This window comes from Aptenodytes patagonicus, chromosome W (assembly GCF_965638725.1).
Source record: "Aptenodytes patagonicus chromosome W, bAptPat1.pri.cur, whole genome shotgun sequence".
NCBI classification, from domain to species: Eukaryota; Metazoa; Chordata; class Aves; order Sphenisciformes; family Spheniscidae; genus Aptenodytes; species Aptenodytes patagonicus.
In genome coordinates this window covers 33468617-33489447 of record NC_134981.1, presented here as the reverse complement: position 1 = coordinate 33489447, position 20831 = coordinate 33468617, and the positions used below count along the sequence as shown (strand labels likewise).

Below are 20831 nucleotides of genomic sequence, written 5' to 3'. Positions count from 1 at the left end.
ATTTGGTTCATCCTGTTGTCTGGCCACTGCTTGGATGATCATTCGATTAAATGCTGTCTTACTGTTTGCCTTTTTAAACAATAGTAAATCAAAATAGTTGTTAAAAGATTATCAACAAGACTAATGCAGTGCTAATCTGTGATTTTATCCATGAACTCAAATTCCATCCTAGTCCCTTGAAGATTTTCATCTCCTCAGGATTAAGGTTTGGAATTTGAGTAGAATTACATCCCAATTTTAATAAATTTCCATGTTTTTCTAATTCTCCAGCTGGTTTAAATTTTGCTAGAAAATTGGTTCTCACTAACATCCAAACCAATATCCATTCCCATTTCTGAAAAGAATACACAAAATTAGACATATTTCAGAGTCAATTTTGAGGTCTTATCTTCCTTACTGACAATTTTCCACGATGGTGGGGCTTTCTTCACCCTGGTGTAGTGTATCCACGCTTCTAATTCAGCTTTCTTGATGGTGGTGAAGGTAGTCAACAGTACTTGGAAAGGTCCTTTCCAGTGTTCCTGAAGGGGTTCAGAAGTCCATGTTTTCACGTAAACATAATCTCCTGGTTGGAAATCATGTACTGGATTCTCCAAAGACAGAGGCCTGTTCCAAACAACTACACTCCGAAATGCAGTCAAAGTTTTTCCTAGGGAAAGTAGATAGTTACTTGTTTTCCTTTTATGTGTACATTCAAATTTGGTTCTGGAGATTCATACGGTTTTCCATATAACAACTCATATGGACTAATTGAAGTTCCACTCTTAGGTTGTACCCGAATTCGCAAAAGAGCCAATGGGAGTGCCTGAGGCCATTTCAAATTTGTTTCCTGACATATTTTACTAATCTGTCTTTTCAATGTTTGATTCATTCTTTCTACTTTACCACTGGATTGTGGCCTCCAAGGTGTAAGTTCGTTCCAAGTAATTCCTAACATTTTACTAACGCCCTGCACCACTTCTGCAATAAAATGTGGACCTCTATCTGAAGATATTCCGATCGGTACTCCAAATCTGGGGATAATTTCCTGCAATAGCCACTTAATAACTTCTTTTGCTTGGTTCGTCCGACAGGGAAAGGCTTCTGGCCATCCTGTAAAAGTATCAACCCCTACCAAAATGTACCGATACCCCTTTTGGTGAGGTAATTCTGAAAAGTCAATTTGCCAATAATCTCCTGGTTCCATTCCCGATTTCAGTATTCCCATTTGAACCTTTTTCTTTACAACTGGGTTGTTTTTCAAACATATCTCACATTTTGCAGTTATCATTTTAGCCATTTCTAACGTTTTTACTGATACTATTTGTTTCCTTAAAAGTGCCACCAATGCTTCCACTCCCCAATGACATTCCTTATGTTTTGTCTGTATTATTTCTCTCATTATTAGTGGTGGGACTACTACTTGGCCTTGTGATGTTATCCACCATCCTGCTAGATTCTTTTTTGCATTTAACAACTTACCTAATTTCTCGTCTTCCTCTGAATACTTAGGTTTCTCCCTTGGTAGAGCAATGGTTTTAGTAGGGATCAATGCCATTTGAAAGGCATCTCTTTTTGCAATTCTCCTAGCTGTCCTGTCTGCCAATTTGTTTCCTATAATTTCTTTTGTATTTCCTAATTGATGTGCTTTACAGTGCATGATTGCCACCTTAATCGGTTTTTGGACTGCTTGTATTAATTTTAAGATTTCTTCTTTTTATTTAATACTCGTCCCCTGAGAGGATAATAATCCCCTTTCCTTCCACAGGACTCCATGAACATGTACCATGCCAAAGGCATATTTTGAATCAGTCCTAATATTCACTTTCTTCCCATCGCTTAGTTCTAATGCCCTCGTCAAGGGTATCAATTCTGCCTTTTGGGCTGATGTTGTGTGGGGTAAAGAATTTGCTTCTACAACAGAATTCTCAGTAGTCACCACATATCCTGCATATCGGATCCCATCCTCCACAAAACTGCTACCGTCCGTGTATAATTCCCAATCAGGATCTTCCAACGGACTATCCTTTAAGTCTTCTCGACTGGAATAGACATGTTCAACGGTCACCAAACAGTCATGTTCTATTTGTCCTTCTTCCTGTACAGAGTTCAAAAAGACTGCGGGGTTAATTAAGTTAGTAGTTTTCAGAATGACATCATCCTGTTCTGTCAAAATCACTTGATATTTCATCATTCTGCTAGGGGATAACCAATGACCCCCCTTTTGTTCTAGAACAGTGATTACCATGTGTGGTACATATACTGTTATTGTCCTTCCCAGAGTTAATTTCCGGGCTTCTTGTATTAACATCACTGTAGCGGCGACTGCTCGGAGACATGTAGGCCAACCTTTACTTACAGTGTCCAGTTGTTTGGAAAAATACCCAACCGGTCTTTTCCAGCTTCCCATCTTCTGAGTCAGCACCCCGAGGGCAAGATGTTGCCTTTCATGAACAAATAACTGAAAATCTTTGGTTAGATCTGGAAGTCCCAATGCTGGTGCAGTCATTAAAGCCTGTTTTAAGTTCAGGAAGGCTTTTCACTGTTCTGGGCCCCACACAAACAGTACAACCTTTTGGGCTTCATAAAGCGGCTTTGCTATCAGACCGTAATTCATTATCCAAAGGCGACACCATCCAGCCCTTCCCAGAAATGCTCTTAATTCATGAACATTTCTAGGTTCGGGAATACTACAAATTGCTTCCTTATGGTCTGTTCCCAACTGTCGTTGCCCTTTCGAAATCTCAAAGCCCAAATATATTACAGTTTGGCTTGCTATCTGAGCCTTATTCCTAGAAACTTTGTACCCATTCAGTCCAAGAAAGTTTAAAAGGTCTATTGTTACCTTGATGCAGGTCAGTCTTTCTTCTGTAGCAATCGATGTCATCCACGTATTGTAGAAGCAAATGTGCGGGTTTAGGTTCTGTATCACTTTGTTTCCACCATTCCAGGTCTTTCGCCAACTGATTACTGAAGATCGTTGGACTATTCTTGAATCCTTGCAGCAGTCTTGTCCATGTTAATTGTGTTTTTCATCCTGTTTGTGGATTTTCCCACTCAAAAGCAAATAACTTTCGGCTTTCCTTCTCCAGAGGTATACAAAAGAAAGCATCCTTTAAATCAAGCACTGTAAACCACTGATCAACCTCTCTCAATGCTGTTAAAAGTGTATATGGATTTGCAACTACAGGGTATATATCTTTAACTATTTGATTTATAGCCCTTAAATCCTGTACTAATCTGTATTCACCTGAAGGTTTTCTTACTGGTAAAATTGGGGTATTATATTCTGATTCACATTCTTCAAGAATTCCAAACTTTAAGAATTTATCAATCAATTTCTTAATTCCTTGTCTAACCTCGGGCTTAATTGGATATTGTTTGATTCTTACTGGTTTTGCCTGTTCTTTTAATTCTATTTTTACAGGTTGTGCTGTTTTTGAGTTACCGGGTATGTCTGTATCCCAGACTATAGGTATAACAGCCTGGTCTACTTCTTGTGGTATTTGTTCCCTAACCTTCTCCTGTATCATCAATATTTCACCTGTCTTTGATTCTGGTATTCTTAAAAGAATTTCTCCTTCTTCAAACACTATTTGCGCATTTAATTTGGACAATAGATCTTGCCCTAACAAGGGTATCGGACAATCTGGCACATACAAAAATTCATGCGTAATTACCTTATTTCCAAATTTCAAATCTAGGGGTTGAAGGAATGGCCTGTTTTCCTGTTTCCCAGTCGCTCCAATTATATTAGCCATTTTATTTCCCAATTTCCCTTTGCAAGTGTTCCAAACAGAGTATGTTGCACCCATATCTACTAAGAATTCAACCTTATCATCTCCCAGCTTAATTATAACCATTATAATTTTCCATGCTACTTTGAGCATTTTATTTAAATTTCTGGAATCCTCTCCCTGTAACTTTTGGAGTTTCCTTTTTATATCGGGTGCTGATTGTCCCATAAAAATCAAAGCCAATTGTTGTCGTTCTGCCTCTGTTTCCATTTTTAAATCAGTATTTTTTCTAGCAGTCTCCTTTAATTTCTCTAGGAACACAGAGGGAGATTCATTTTTATCTTGTTTTACCTCATATAATTTAGACCAATTTAGGGCTCTTGGGATTGCATGCTTTACTCCATACAGCACCCATTTTTTTATATCAATTTAGCCTTCTTCTGTGTTCTATATTTATCGGTTCTGTTTTAACACTTCTTTCCCTTACACGTGAGGGAGGGAAATTCCATCCCTCCTGCGGGGGTGTTACTGCTAATTCCAACTCCATTTCATCCTCTTTTGGTACTGTACACCTAATGCACCTCTTTCCAATATCACAAGCCGAACAACAACTCTTTTGTTTTCTTATTCTCCGAAGTTAACGCCATTACCAAAGTATCTCAACTAATTAACTTACATTCATTCTGCCAATCCACTCGCTGCCTCAAATAAAAGCATTCCATTTGCCTTCTCTTCTACAGAACAACGTTAACTGCAAAACAGTATTATAACTCAAAGTTCCGTTCTTTGGCAACTTTTCCTGATCCTCCAAAACATGCAAAGGCCACCAATGGTTACAATACTCAATCATCTGGCTTTTGCGCAAATCATCATGTAAATCACCCCAATGCGCTAACAAACACCCCAATGGCGAGGTCTTTGGTATCTTTTCATCCGTTGCCAAATTCCCAACACTCTTACTCTTAAACAGTTTTACAAATCCTGATGCCATCCCAACAAAATATTCAAAGGTAACAAGATAGAGTTCAAAAGTAACAGGTAGAGTTCGAAGGTAAACAGATAGAGTTCAAAGGTAACAAATAAAGTGTCCAAACAGGGATTCCAACCCCTCAAACTCCAAATTCCAAACGGGGATTCCAACCCCTCCAAATGTCCAACCCAGCAATAGCTTTCGCTTATGACTTACGGGCAGACGCCTAGGCTTCCGACTGCCAAACGGGTACCCTCTTAGCCCCAACCCTGCATAGCTTTCGCTGCGCCGTACAGGCAGGCTTGCGGGGTCTCTGACCCCGCCAAATGGGCACTATAACCCCTTCCCGGGTTCCAACTTAAAGTTTCCAAAAGAATGCCTTAATACTCACAATGTTCTTTGCTCAGGGGCTCTTTGGTCCGGGGATTGGAAAATCCTCTCCGAGAATCCCTCAGTGCTGGCTGAGGTTCCGCGATCCCAGGATCCGTCGAGGCTCAAGAGCAGTGTCCCATCTGGGGTGCCAAAACTGTTACCGTAAATCGGCAGATGGTGAACTCTCTAAGACTCAATTTGGAGTTTTAGAAAGCAGGCATTCTTTATTGCGGCGCCGGGTGCAAGGTGGAATTTCCACAAATCAAGCACACCTATGGCTAGATCACCGTTACATTTATACAGAAAAATTATAAGGTAGTACACTCCCAGTTACAATGATTGGTTAGTGATTTACATATAATTATAATATCGGTTATGTCATTCTCTTCTGTTACTACGCTTGCGCGGGGGAAGGGCCTTCACCTGGGCAAGGGTCTTCTTGACCTGTGGGTGTGTTTTTTAGTATTATAATGAAGGCAGTTCACTTCAGGACACCTTAAAAGTAGGTTTTGTTGCCAAGTTGGCCAGCTAGATATCTACCTTGCCAGGTTGTCAAATAACTCATCCCATACACAATAGAACCTAGGGGCTCTGGTTATGGTCTAGAGAGTCCAGAGAATAGGGAACAGGGACTTCAAGCAACACAGCCTCAAATAATAAGTAACACAGCATCCAATACATAACGCTACCATAGGGGCTAACTTATTGGAATCAAAATGTTCTTATAGTTGATTATTTCACAACCTAAAATTCAGTAAAACTTAAGATGAAGTTCAACAATGGGAAGTAGAGAATAATTTCTTTTTGTTTCCCTTTGCTTCTGTATGTGGCCTTTGCTTTTCTTTATTGAACTGCCTTTATCTCGACCCATGAGTTTTTCACCTTATTTTCTCACCCCTTTCCCACCGAGGAGGGGGAGTGATTGTGTCACCGAAAATTGGGAATAAAACTCCTTAACACTGGGTGTATTAAAGAGCAGGCATTACTTTATTCGGCCGGGTGCATGGGGGATCTCTCCTCCTAGCATGCACACTGTATGCTGCATCAACTGTCCCTTATATGGTTCTGCGATATACATATTCATAGTAATTTCTTGGAAAAATCATGCATATTCATTATATTTCTAGGAACTAATTATAATATTTGCATAGTCCTTCACGAATCTGTTTTGAGTCCTTAGGAGCATCTACAGGTGTCTTAGGTGGTCTCTGGAGGTCTCTCGTGGTCTCTTGTGGTCTTTGCAGGAGGTGAACTTTTCTTGAACCTTTGGGCCCTTCTCCTTATATGGTCACAAATTGGCTCATCACTGCCATTTGCCACAGTTTTGGTTGTCCTCGTCCAGTTTCTGCTAGTACTTATCTGTCTCTCACGATGTGCTCGTTAGCTGTGGCCTTGTATGCGATGTACTTGTTAGCTTTGGCCTTGTATGTTTGACGCACGCTTAATTAGTCCAGCATTTTATCTTACAACTATTTACAACAATTGAGTGGCTTGGTGGGCACCTGGCATTCAGCCAAGGTCAACCCACCACAGTCCTTTTTGGTGCCCAATGTGGGGCACAAGACAACAACAGTTGTCTTATCACAGTTAAGCGTGATATAGTAATTACTACGTGGCAAGCTTCTGTGTGGGTCGTGCAGTTTGCTGGCTGCCCTGCTTATCTCTCTATTTTGCTGAGCTTGGGAACATGTTAATACAAAGAATGGCTATCTGCTTCGCCCTGGCACTGATGGCCTTGCTGTGCTGGGGGAGCTATCTTGTGGAGAGGATGAGGGTACACATCTCCCTCTTCCTACCTGGGATTGGTGTGGGTGGTTTTATTGCGCAGGCTCCCGAGGTCCTTGTTCACCCTTACATGAGCTGTTTAATACTACTAATTAACACAGTTGGCATACTGCGGGGTTTGTGGAATCTGGCGTCGTCCTGGTGTAAGAGGAGACAACTTTTGGGTGAGGCGATACTGAAATGTGCCCTGAGGCGGCCGGTCCCTGGGTGGCAGGGTGTGTGGAAGGATTTGGGCAGGTTCCTGGGGTGGTTATCACCTCCCATAGCCTGGGATTTTACACCTGAACAGGCAAGCAACCCTGGCAAACTGACACGCCACCTGATAGAAGGGTGCCTTGCCTACCCCAATGAAAACCAGCAGCTTCTAGCACTGTACTGGGGCTTGGCCTGTGCCTACCAAGCCACAGTTCAGTACTATCAGAGGACTGTGGTTGAGGCAGGGACCCAAACCACCTCTGAGAATACCTTGACTGAGACCGGGATACGAACTACATCTGAGGACATGATAGCAGTGATAGGGACCCAAACTACATCTAAGAACATGATCGTTGAGACAGGGACCCAAACCGCATCTGAGGACACCATAGTTGAGATAGGGACCCAAACAACAACAACTACAGTAATTGCCCCAGTAGTGAAAAAGAAACAGTGGACAAGGAGGTCAAGGGGTCCGTATCATCAATTAGTAAGGGAGGAGGAAGAAGAGGAGGGGTTTGATCAAGAAGCCGGTCCTTCAGCAGAGAAACGGGAGGAAGGAGTGAGAGAATTCAGACAAGAGGTGGAAACTACCTGGTCCCTGACCTCGAAAGAACTTCGAGACATGCGGAAAGATTACAGCCGCCAGCCAGGTGAGCGGACTGCTGCCTGGCTGCTCCGATGCTGGGATAGCGGGGCCAACAGTCAGCAATTGGAAGGTAAGGAAGCCCAACAGCTGGGATCCCTTGCTAGAAACCGGGGAATTGAGAGAGAAATTGGAAAAGAGGCAGCAATTTGCAGTCTCTGGAGACGGCTCCTCTCAAGTGTGAGGGCAAGATGTCCATTCAAGGAAGATCTTGTGAACTCCCCAGGAAAGTGGACTACTGCAGACAAAGGCATCCAGTACCTGAGAGAATTAGCGGTGCTGGAAGTCATCTACGGTGATCTAGACAATGTCGAGGTCTCCACAGATTATATCCTGTGCATATGGGCCATGTGGAGGAAGGGGGGTCCAAAATGCCCCAGCGTCATATTCTAACAGCTTGGCAGCGATGTATTGCCCAGATATGGATACACCAACTGTGGACAGAGCATCTTCTTGGCTCCAAAACTTTGAAGAAAATCTCTGTCCCTCCTCATCCCAACAGGCCAGAGCCTTGGCTGTCAGGGGCACCCCACGGAGTCAGTCCCCTCTGTGAGAGACTGAAAGAGTTAATGTCTCAAACATTGTGGTAAAACAAGTCACGGTCTGCATAGCAGCGATAAACCTTAAACGAGAGGTCAGATAACTCAGGACACGGAGGGTGTGCTGGAGGGTGCGCAGTTCCATGTTCTGATAGGCCCGGCATGACAATGCACCATATATGGCTAGAGGTTATACAGAGTTTATTTGAGGAAGGGGTTCTTGACCACCCCCCCCCAATGGTGCCTGCACAAAGGATCAGGAGCTACGTAACTCCCCGAGAGGCGGGGACTAGACTATAAAAGGCACAACTCCAAGGAGCCATCACCGGAGGATTGCCATGTCCATCATCGTCATCGCGGGATCCAAGGGTGGCGATATTTCTCTCTCTCTCTCTTTTTCCTTTTCTTCTCTTTCCTTTTCTTCTTATAAATGCCTCAATAGAATCCACGCTGCCTATTATTATGCTTTCCAAGTTTAAGTTGCATGTTCCATAAATAAAGCATTTAATTAATCGCCTGGTGTCGTTTCACCTTTATTTAGCCCAAGGGAATCATGAAACCACTACAACCCCCTGAGTCACCCAGTCTGGGTTGTAACATTTTTATTGGCGACGAGGATGGGATTCCCTTGTTGGTGCTAAAGCGATCGTTGGGACCAGGCCTTTACCGCAGCCCCTCTCTGAGAGGAGTCATACACCAGGGGAGACAGTCCTCAGAGGACTAATAAGGGATCTGATCCCTATAATTGTAGGCTCATTATGGCCTCCTTGGGAGGTCTGACTGTAGATTGTACCCCTCTCCTGGAGAAATTAGAGGGCTATAATGCCCAACCTTCTCCCCCTGGTATGACTTGGGCCCATAGTAATTGGCATGATCCGCAAGCGGTAGCGGACAGAATATCCACTTTAGCTAAGGAGCGAAGGTTGAAGCTAGGAAAGGGGAAAGCGTTGGTATGTGCGGTTTTGGGAGCTGCCCTGGTGGCAGCACAACGGGATAAACACGTGGTCCAACAAGCAGAAGGGGAGGGAATAAAATCCCTTCAAGATCTAGTGAAGGCTCTGCAGGAACACAACTAGAAAACGAGGCAAAAAGTCTCTCCGATCAGCTTGCTGCCGAGCAGGTGACCAACCAAAGGCTACATACCGCTTTGACGGAGGCTCTGGAGCGGGAGAGAATATTACGGGAGCAATTAGATGAAACCCGCTCTCAAATTGGTGTAGGAAATATGGATGCAGATTCTGACGAGGGAAAAGAATCAAAATTGTTATACCCTCTTAAAGATCTAGAACATGTAAGAGAAATATTTTCCCTTGGAAGGGAGGAAGCTATAATGCGACCTTTAATTAAGACCGAGACTGTAGATGGTGGTCAAGGGGGAGCCCAACAAGTTACTACCCGCATTGTTCCTTATTCCCCTACTGATTTGGTTAAAATTCAGGAAAAATATTCCCGGGGACCCCGAGAAACGGAAACTGAATATGTATGGAGAGTATCTCTTACTGGGGGGGACTGTATCTTGCTGAGCGAGGATGAGGCAAGAGGGTATTGGGGACTGGGGGTTTTTATAACCACAAATGACAATAGAGAACCCTGGTCCCTGACCCAAAGGGTAGCATATTGGGCAGGTGGACTGGATCCTATGGAAAGGGGAGACCCCTTCTCGATTAAAATGCCTACGGCGGGTCACATTTTAGAGAGCGTACAGAAAACTGCGTGTCTCCAGTTGATGCATGACCGATTACTGGTTCCGCAACAGCCCTCTCCCATGCAACATGTGGCAGACCCCGACAGGTTGCACCCTCTTATAAGGGGACTACCCGATGCCTTGAAATTATATGCGGTGCAACTACAAGATCGGTTGAGGGCACTCCGACCCCAGAGAAGGGGAGGTCCCCCGGAGATGACATGGGGAGAAGTAGCACAGGAATTGATTAATTACGAGAGACGAATGGGATTTACCGGTCTGGGAGAGACAAAATCCAAGGCAGACCTTAGAAGGGTGGAAAGGAATGGGGGAATAAAAGCTATGCCCTCGCGCAATCCTCGACCCACCCTGGCGAGGCCGACGCGACCCCCTGATAACAGAAGATTGTCGTGGTTTAACTTCAGTCGGCAACTGAGCACCACACAGCCACTCGCTCACTCCACCCCACCCGGTGGGATGGGGGAGAGAATTGGAAGAGCACAAGTTAGAAAAACTCGTGGGTTGAGATAAAAACAGTTTAATAATTGAAATAAAATGATAATAATAACAATAATATAATAATAATAATAATACACAAAGCAAGTGATGCACAGTACAATTGCTCACCACCCGCCGACCGATGCCCAGCCAGTCCCCGAGCAGCCGCCCCCCCGGCCAGCTTTCCCCAGTTTATGTACTGCGCATGACGTCACATGGTATGGAATGTCCCTTTGGCCAGTTTGGCTGTGCCCCCTCCCAGCTTCTTGTGCACCTTCAGCCTTCTCAGTCGGTAGAACATGGGAAGCTGAAAAGTCCTTGGCTAGTGTAAGCATTACCTAGCAACAACTAAAACATCGGTGCGTTATCAACTTTGTTCTCATCCTAAATCCAAAACACTGTACCAGCTACTAGAAAAGAAATTAACTCTATCCCTGCCGAAACCAAGACAATATCCACCCCTTATTCTATACCATCTGCGTCATGCTCAAGTCTCATATTTTCCAGTACATTTTCATTAATCACCACCCCTTTATATATATATACACACACACACACACACAGAGATATCATTCCCTTCGTCTGTGGGCCATCCCTCTAAAATGTTCGGTGAGTTCATTTAGTCCATGACTTCGGGCTCCATCTGTCATAATAATCTTTCAGGGCAGGAAAAATGGAGATGGTATGTGGTGTTGGATTGTTCCATGTTGAAGTCAGTTCTGCTACCATCATCACTGTGCTTTGCTTGGTTTCACTGAAGTTATTCTTCATTAGTCTGGGTGATTCTTATTGTAATAACATTAGTATGGCATATAATATTATTAGTATTATTAGTATATCTGTGTATTATTAGTATAACTATTATAACTATAATTAGTACTTAACATCACATAATTCAGATCATTGGCTATTCTCACCCAAAATCAAATCCCCTTGAGGTACACATTGGACTTCCCCATCCTCCCGCATTATCCACCAAGCGCACCCAGGTCCTTGAGCAAAAGCAATCCCATGGATGGGTCTGCCTCTGCCTGAGGCAGGAATAACCCAGACTGTCTTCCCCAGCATAGTTCTTATGTGCACTACAGGGACTTTATTCCCATCTACAGTACGTAAAAGTTCTGACTGGGCAGGGCCTGCTCGATTGGCAGATCCCCTAGTGTTGACTAACCAGGTGGCCTTTGCTAAATGCGTATCCCAATGTTTGAACGTCCCGCCACCCATTGCTCTCAGTGTAGTCTTTAACAGTCCATTGTATCGTTCAATTTTCCCAGAGGCTGGTGCATGATAGGGGATGTGATACACCCACTCAATGCCGTGCTCTTTGGCCCAGGTGTCTATGAGGTTGTTTCGGAAATGAGTCCCATTGTCTGACTCAATTCTTTCTGGGGTGCCATGTCGCCATAGGACTTGCTTGTCAAGGCCCAGGATAGTGTTCCGGGCGGTGGCATGGGGCACGGGATATGTTTCCAGCCATCCGGTGGTTGCCTCCACCATTGTAAGCACGTGGCGCTTGCCTTGGCGGGTTTGTGGGAGTGTGATATAATCGATCTGCCAGGCCTCCCCATATTTATATTTCAACCATCGTCCTCCATACCAAAAAGGCTTTAACCGCTTGGCTTGTTTGATTGCAGCGCATGTTTCGCATTCATGGATAACCTGGGCTATAGTGTCCATGGTCAAGTCCACCCCTCGATCACGAGCCCATCTATATGTTGCATCTCTTCCTTGGTGGCCTGAGGTGTCATGGGCCCACCGAGCTATAAATAACTCACCCTTCTGTTGCCAGTCCAGATCCACCTGAGCCACTTCAACCTTAGCAGCCTGATCCATCTGCTGGTTGTTTTGATGTTCTTCAGTGGCCCGACTCTTGGGTACGTGAGCATCTACGTGACGGACTTTTACAACCAGGTTCTCCACCCGGGCAGCAATATCTTGCCACAGTGCGGCAGCCCAGATGGGTTTGCCTCTGCGCTGCCAGTTGCTCTGCTTCCATTGCTGCAACCACCCCCACAGGGCATTTGCCACCATCCATGAGTCAGTAGAGAGATAGAGCACTGGCCACTTTTCTCGGTCAGCAATGTCTAAAGCCAGCTGGATGGCCTTTACTTCTGCAAATTGGCTCGATTCACCTTCTCCTTCAGCAGTTTCTACAACTTGTCGCATAGGACTCCATACAGCAGCTTTCCACCTCCGATGCTTTCCCACAAGACGACAGGACCCATCAGTGAACAGGGCATATTGCTTCTCATTTTCTGGTAGTTCATTATACATTGGAGCCTCTTCAGCACGCGTTACCTCCTCCTCTGGCAATATTCCAAAATCTTTGCCCTCTGGCCAATCCATGATCACTTCCAGGATTCCTGGGCGACTGGGGTTTCCTATTCGAGCCCGTTGTGTGATCAGTGCGACCCACTTACTCCACGTAGCATCAGTTGCATGATGTGTACAGGGGACCCTCCCTCTGAACATCCAGCCTAGCACCGGCAGTCGGGATGCCAGGAGGAGCTGTGCTTCAGTGCCGATCACTTCTGAAGCAGCTCGAACCCCTTCATATGCTGCTAATATCTCTTTTTCAGTTGGAGTATAGTGGGCCTCGGATCCTCTGTATCCCCGACTCCAAAACCCTAGGGGTCGACCTCGAGTCTCCCCTGGTGCTTTCTGCCAGAGGCTCCAGGTAGGGCCATTCTCCCCGGCTGCGGTATAGAGCACATTTTTTACATCTTGCCCTGCCCGGACTGGCCCCAGGGCTACTGCATGAACTATCTCCCGTTTAATTTCTTCAAAACCTTGTCGTTGCTCAGGGCCCCATTTGAAATCGTTCTTCTTCCGGGTCACTTGATAGAGAGGGTTTACAATCAGACTGTAATTTGGAATGTGCATTCTCCAAAAACCCACGACGCCCAAGAAAGCTTGTGTTTCATTTTTGCTAGTTGGTGGAGACATGGCTGTTATTTTGTTGATCACATCCATTGGGATCTGACGACGTCCATCTTGCCATTTTATTCCTAAAAACTGGATCTCCTGTGCAGGTCCCTTGACCTTACTTTGTTTTATGGCAAAACTGGCCTTCAGCAGGATTTGGACTATTTCCTTCCCTTTCTCAAAAACTTCTTCTGCTGTGTTGCCCCACACGATGATATCATCAATGTATTGCAGGTGTTCTGGAGCTCCACCCTGTTCTAGTGCAGTCTGGATCAGTCCATGGCAAATGGTGGGGCTGTGTTTCCACCCCTGGGGCAGTCGGTTCCAGGCGTACTGAACACCCCTCCAAGTGAAAGCAAACTGTGGCCTGCACTCCGCTGCCAAAGGGATGGAGAAAAATGCATTAGCAATATCAACTGTGGCATACCACTTGGCTGCCTTTGACTCCAGTTCGTATTGAAGTTCTAGCATGTCTGGCACAGCAGCACTCAGCGGTGGCGTGACTTCATTTAGGCCACGATAGTCTACTGTTAGTCTCCACTCTCCATTAGACTTCCGCACTGGCCATATGGGACTGTTAAAGGGTGAGCGGGTCTTGCTGATCACTCCTTGGCTCTCCAGTCGATGAATCAGCTCATGAATGGGAATCAGGGAGTCTCGGTTGGTGTGATATTGCCGCCGGTGCACCGTGGTGGTAGCGATTGGCACCTGTTGGTCTTCGACCTTCAGCAGCCCCACAACAGAGGGGTCCTCCGAGAGACCAGGCAAGGTGGACAGCTGTTTAATTTCCTCCGTCTCCAAGGCAGCTATACCAAAAGCCCACCGGTACCCTTTTGGGTCCTTGAAATACCCTCTCCTGAGGTCGTCTACGCCAAGGATGCACGGAGCATCTGGGCCAGTCACAATGGGGTGCTTCTGCCACCCGTTCCCAGTTAGACTCACTTCGGCTTCCAATACAGATAGCTGTTGGGATCCCCCCGTCACCCCAGAAATACAGATGGGTTCTGCCCCTATATAGCTTGATGGCATTAGGGTACACTGTGCACCGGTGTCTACCAGAGCCTTATACTTCTGTGGGTTTGACGTGCCAGGCCACCAAATCCACACAGTCCAGTAAACCCGGTTGTCCCTTTCCTCCCCCTGGCTGGAGGCAGGGCCCCTCTAATCCTCATCACAGTACTCATTTCTCACTTCTTGCACGTACGGGTCAGAAGTTTCTTCATTAAGATCAGGAGTAAGATCAGCCCTTCTACTCTCTCTGGGGAACTGCCCGCTGGAAACTGGAGCAGCAATTTTCCTGTAAGAACCTCTTTCTGTGATTGTTTTCCCTTGCAATTCGCGTACCCGTGCCCCTAGGGCTGCGGTAGGTTTCCCATCCCGCTTCCTCATGTCCTCTCCGTGGTCACGCAGATAAAACCATAGGGTGCCCCGTGGTGTGTACCCTTTATATTCTCTCTCTTGAGCAAAAGAACGCTTACTTCTAATAGCCGAGATACTGGTCCATACAGGTGAGGAGTAGGACCTATCCTCTCTGAGTTGCTGGATCTCCCGGGACAGTTTTTCGGACAGTTTCTCCACAGCCGAGACGATGGAGGAAGAAAGACATTCCTCGTATTGCTGGAGTTGACTAGCCAATTCATCCACTGTTTGTTCCTCTCCATCTTTCCAGGTTATCACTGCCAATGAATTGGCGTATGACTATGGTGAGCTCCTTATAAACTTCCGCCACATAGGTCGTGTGCACTTGACTTCGTCTGGATCTTTGGATAGTTGTTTATTGTTCCGGTCACCATAAATCACCTCCAGCACAGCTAATTCTCTCAGAAACTGGATACCCTTCTCCATGGTGGCCCACTTGCTTGGGCGACATATGACATCTTCCTTAAAGGGATACCTTTCCTTCACGCTTGACAAGAGTCGCCTCCAAAGGCTGAGGACTCGTGTCCCTTTTCCAATTGCTTTGTCAATGCCCCCTTCCCTAGAAAGGGATCCCAGCTGCTTGGCTTCCCTACCCTCTAATTCCAGGCTACTGGCCCCATTATCCCAGCATCGGAGCAGCCAGGTGACAATATGCTCGCCTGGACGACGGCTGAAATCTTTTCGTATATCTCGCAGCTCACTCAGGGATAGAGATCGGGTGGTCACTGCCTCGTTTATGAGTTCTTCCTCTTCCTCCTCCCCGATCAGCGGCCGGCCCTCCTCCTCCCGTTCTCGTGATGGCCCTTCTCCAGGGTACTCGTACAGTTCTTCCTCCGGTTCCCTTTTAGAAGAAGCTTCTTCCTCCCTTACTAAACGAGCCGACTTCCGCTTCCAAAATTTATCTTGTGTACAGGGGCGACTGATACCGGCACAGGCTGGTTCTTTGGTTCAGCCACAGGGCCTGTTGCCGGGGTTGGAGTGGTCGCAGGGCATGTCGCCGGGGTTGGAGTGGCCGCAGTGCAAGTGCATGTCACCGGAGTCCGAGTAGCCGCAGGGCCTGTTCTCGGGGTCTGAGTGACTGCAGTGCAAGTGCATGTCACCGGAGTCTGAGTGGCCGCAGGGCCTGTCGCCGGGGTTGGAGTGGCCACAGTGCAAGTGCATGTCACCGGAGTCCGAGTGGCCGCAGGGCCTGTTGCCGGGGTTGGAGTGGCCACAGTGCAAGTGCATGTCACCGGAGTCTGAGTGGCTGCAGTGCATGTCGCCGGGATTGGAGTGGCCGCAGTGCATGTCGCTGGGGTCTGAGTGGCCGCAGTGCATGTCGCCGGGATTGGAGTGGCCGCAGTGCATGTCGCCAGGGTCTGAGTGGCCGCAGTGCATGTCGCCGGGGTCTGAGTGGCTGCAGTGCATGTCGCTGGGGTTGGAGTGGCCGTAGTGCGTGTTGCCCGGGTTTGAGTGGCCGCAGGGCCTGTTGCCGGGGTCTGAGTGCCTGCACGGCCTGTCGCTGGGGTCGGAGTGGCCGCAGGGCGCGTTGCCCGGGTCTGAGTGGCCGCAGTGCGTGTCGTTTTACTGTCAGAGCCAGAGACCTTCCCTTCCCTTTGAGGGCACTGAATGGTGTTGAACAGGGCTCGGTAGGCATGGGCCAGGCCCCAGCACGTTGCAATGATCTGCATCTCTCTGGAGTTGCCAGGGTGACAGCATACTTTTTCCAAATATTCTACTAACTTTTCAGGATTCTGCACTTGCTCAGGGGTGAAGTTCCAAAACACTGGTGGTGCCCATTGGCCTAGGTACTTGCCCATCTTGTCCCACACACCCTGCCACTCATAACTATCCAGCCTTGGGGCAGATCTCTGGATGATATTCTTAAATTGCTTACCAACTTCAGACAAAACCGAAACAATATTCCCAAGAAGTACCAATAGAAGTATCTTAACTGCCCAAGGATGTTCAAAATACTGAAAAATTACTGTAATGAAGGAGGAAACATTATAGAAGAAGGTAGTGACCCTGCCATTCTGTATTTCCTCCGTAAAAAAACTCTCAGAAAAGTTACTGCAATTGCTAGTTGTCTCCACGAAATGGTCTCCGTGGTACAGTAACGGCTTCATTGCGAAGTTTACATACCACACTAAAGTCAAGGTCAATGTTCTAAAAACAAACCTCACAAGCGAGACATTACTATTCACTGCAGACCACAGCAAACTGCAAAACCCAACACCAATCTTTAACATGTACAGCAGGAAAAAGAGCGCGATGCAGATTATACAAATCAATATCGAGAACAGAGAAACCAACATTGTGACCCACAACTACTAACAGATATAAATTCCTTAATACACTCCGGTTAACCTGTTATTATCTCAAACCCTTCGAGCCCCACGTTGGGCGCCAAAAAGGACTGTCGTGGTTTAACTTCAGTCGGCAACTAAGCACCACGCAGCCGCTCGCTCACTCCCCCCCACCCGGTGGGATGGGGGAGAGAATTGGAAGAGCACAAGTTAGAAAAACTCGTGGGTTGAGATAAAAACAGTTTAATAATTGAAATAAAATGACAATAATAATAATATGATAATAATAATAATAATACACAAAGCAAGTGATGCACAGTACAATTGCTCACCACCCGCCGACCGATGCCCAGCCAGTCCCCGAGCAGCGGCCCCCCCGGCCAGCTTTCCCCAGTTTATGTACTGAGCATGACGTCCCATGGTATGGAATGTCCCTTTGGCCAGTTTGGCTGTGCCCCCTCCCAGCTTCTTGTGCACCTTCAGCCTTCTCAGTCGGTAGAACATGGGAAGCTGAAAAGTCCTTGGCTAGTGTAAGCATTACCTAGCAACAACTAAAACATCGGTGCGTTATCAACTTTGTTCTCATCCTAAATCCAAAACACTGTACCAGCTACTAGAAAAGAAATTAACTCTATCCCTGCCGAAACCAAGACAAAGATATACACTATGGGCAGAGGGCATTTCAAAAGGGATTCCCAGGGAGGTGATGAATGGGTTGCCCATTCCCAACCTGGAAAGTTTGGTGAAAAGCTGGGACAAAATAAAGGGAACCCCATCTCCCTCGGACCCCAAGGATCTTCCTATCCCGGGAACCCGGAATAATAACCGTCTGCCCCCCGGGAGACTGAGTTGACTGATTTGAGCGTCCCCGAGCCGGGAAACCCCCTCTGCCATCCCCAATCAAGTGAGCCGGGGGATGGACAGTGGATCTGTTTAAGAAGGCTCACAGAAAGTGACAAAGGGGACTTGTTGATTACCTTTCCCCTAGGCCCCTTCAAGACTCCAGTCACCTTTTTGGTAGACACAGGAGCTCAAATGTCAGCTCTCCGGATGGATGTTGCTAACCGCCACGGAATAGTTGCTGACAAAAAACAAATTTGGGTCACAGATGTTTTTGGAAATTCTAAGTCACAGCCAACCGCCCGAGTCAGGTGCTGGCTGCCGGGAGATCCATCCCCTGTTGAAGTCACAATGATATTAGGCTCATTGCCCACAAACATTCTAGGATTGGACTTATTAAAGGGGACAGCGTGGGTAGACTCAAAGGGAAGGGAATGGAAGTTCGGACTCCCTGTGGCCTCAGTGAGACTGTTACAGTCGGCGCCTGCACTTCCTCCTTCAAAGACAGTCAATGTGAAACCCTATGCCTTGCCGTTAGGGGCAAGGGAGGGAATTACCCCTGTAATAACTGAGTTGCGGGAACAGGGGATAATTATCCCAACTCACTCCCCTTATAACTCCCCTGTGTGGCCAGTCCGTAAACCAAACGGAAAGTGGTGATTAACAATTGATTATCGGCGCCTGAATGCCAATACAGGTCCCTTAACAGCTGCAGTGCCTAACATGGCTGAGCTGATTGCAACCATACAGGAACGAGCCCACCAGATCTTGGCAACTATTGATGCGAAAGACATATTTTTATGGTTCCCTTGCAGGAAGCAGATAGAGAACATTTTGCTTTTACCTGAGAAGGGGTACAGTTTACTTTTACACGTCTTCCTCAGGGATACTGCCACTCACCGACCATCGCCCACTACGCACTGGCACAGGAGCTTGCCCGGGTTACCCCTGAGAAGGGAGTTAGGATGTACCAATATATTGATGATATATTGATTGGCGGCCCTGATACCAGCGTAGTGGGACAGACCCAGATGAAAATAATCACTCACCTGGAGAGTTTAGAACTCCAGATCCCGACAGAGAAGGTACAGCTCCCATCCTCGGAGGTAAAGTTCCTGGGTATCTGGTGGAGGGGTGGGACAGTGTGTATTCCCCCCGCAACCTTGACTACCCTTGAACAAGTGGGAATGCCCGGAAACAAAAGGGAACTCCAACATGCCTTAGGCCTGTTGGTATTTTGGAGGAAACACATTCCAGATTTTTCCATCATAGCCTGACCCCTATATGATCTGACATGCAAAAGGGCCTCTTGGGATTGGACCCCCATCCATGAGGAAGCCTTAAAGCTGCTGATTTTTGAGGCTGGGGTATATCGGGCCTTAGGGCCGATACACCTGACTGATCCCCTCCATATCGAGTGGGGTTTTGCCATTCACGGGCTATCAATACACATGTGGCAACGTGGACCTGAGGGACCGACTCGTCCCATCGGGTTTTATTCACGCAGTTTCAAAGATGCAGAAAAATGATATTCAGTTTGGGAAAAGGGCCTTTTTATAGTTAATCTAGCCCTGCAGGAAGCCAAAAAAATCATAAGGCAACAATCAATTATTTTGAGAGGGCCCTTTAAAGTCCTGAAACCAGTATTGGCTGAGACCCCACCCCCCGCAGGGGTTGCACAGCGGGAAACAGTCAGAAAATGGTATGCACAACTGGATCACTATTGTCATGCGCGTACGATAGAAGAAGGAGCACCTAAGGTACTTCAGATACAAGAGTCACCCGATAACCAATCCAACCAGGAGACCCCCCCCTTCCCTTATAAAACCAGCTCCCCCATTTGAACCTCACTTGAAGAATGTGTGGTTTACTGATGCATCTTCAAAAAGAGAAGGAAAGGTATGGAAATACCGGGCAGTAGCCTTACATGTTGATTCGGGGGAGCAAATTGTAACGGAGGGGGAGGGAAGTGCTCAGGTAGGGGAGTTGATAGCAGTTTGGAGCGTGATAAAAAGAGAAGCTGAGAGCAAAGAACCAACATTTATTTATACGGATTCATATGCTGTATTTAAAGGATGTACTGAGTAGCTCCCCTTCTGGGAACAAAATCAGTGGGAAGTTAACCGGGTACCTGTGTGGCAAAGGGAAAAATGGGAGGAAATCTTAAATGCTGCTAAACAGGGGACTTTCTTGGTGGGATGGGTAGCTGCACACCAAAGGGGGAATCACCCAGCCCACATTTGGAATAACCAGGTAGATTCGCTAACCCATTTAGCTACAATGGCAACAGAAGCTGAAGAAGAAAAGTGAGAATATCTGTTAGAGTGGTTACATGTGAAACGTGGTCATTCAGGGGTTAAAGACCTTTTCAAAGAAGCTGGTGGCAGGGACTGGCCTGTTACTCAGGAACTGTGTAACACAATCATTTCTGCTTGTAATCAGTGCCATACCAGATTAGAGAGGCATCCCTTGCAAGAACCCCCTCTCCACTTATGGGATGGGAAGGGCCTCTGGGAGACTTGGCAAGTTGATTACATAGGGCCTTTTAAAAAGACAGAGGGGAAGCAGTATGTTCTTGTTGGGGTGGAAGTGGTGTCGGGACTTACCCAGGCTGAGGCTGCTGCGAGAGCAACTGGGGACAACATGGTGAAAGGGTTGAAGCTATGGTTTAGTTATCTACCTAAACCCCAGTCGATCCAATCAGATAGCGGTAGGCACTTTACTGCCGGGGTGGTTCAGGAATGGGCAAAAGGTGAGGGAATACAATGGATATTTCACACCCCCTACTATCCTCAAGCTAATGGGATAGTGGAAAGGACAAAAGGATTGCTGAAACGTGTCCTTAGCCCCCACAATTCCGGATGGCCTGCACGACTCCCCAATGCCGTAGCGAAAGTGAACAGTCACTGGGGGGGGTCAATGGATGTCCCAGGCTCACCGCATTTTGCCCCAAA

At 46.7% G+C, this 20831-nt stretch overlaps 2 protein-coding genes across 2 annotated transcripts in view; both read left to right on the top strand.

Moving 5' to 3' along the window:
• The window catches only part of LOC143172238 (neurolysin, mitochondrial-like), a 77875-nt gene extending 69798 nt beyond the window's left edge, over positions 1–8077 (top strand). The window contains 1 exon segment of the mRNA XM_076361466.1: positions 7889–8077. Coding sequence (XP_076217581.1) covers positions 7889–8077 — 189 coding nt within the window.
• A 1476-nt stretch (positions 8078–9553) lies between these two features.
• Positions 9554–19275, top strand: LOC143172237 (uncharacterized). The gene is made up of 3 exons (XM_076361465.1): positions 9554–10279; positions 18762–18983; positions 19261–19275. The coding sequence occupies exons 1-3, from the start codon at positions 9554–9556 to the stop codon at positions 19273–19275; spliced, it is 963 nt and encodes a 320-aa protein (XP_076217580.1).
• Positions 19276–20831: the final 1556 nt, after the last annotated feature.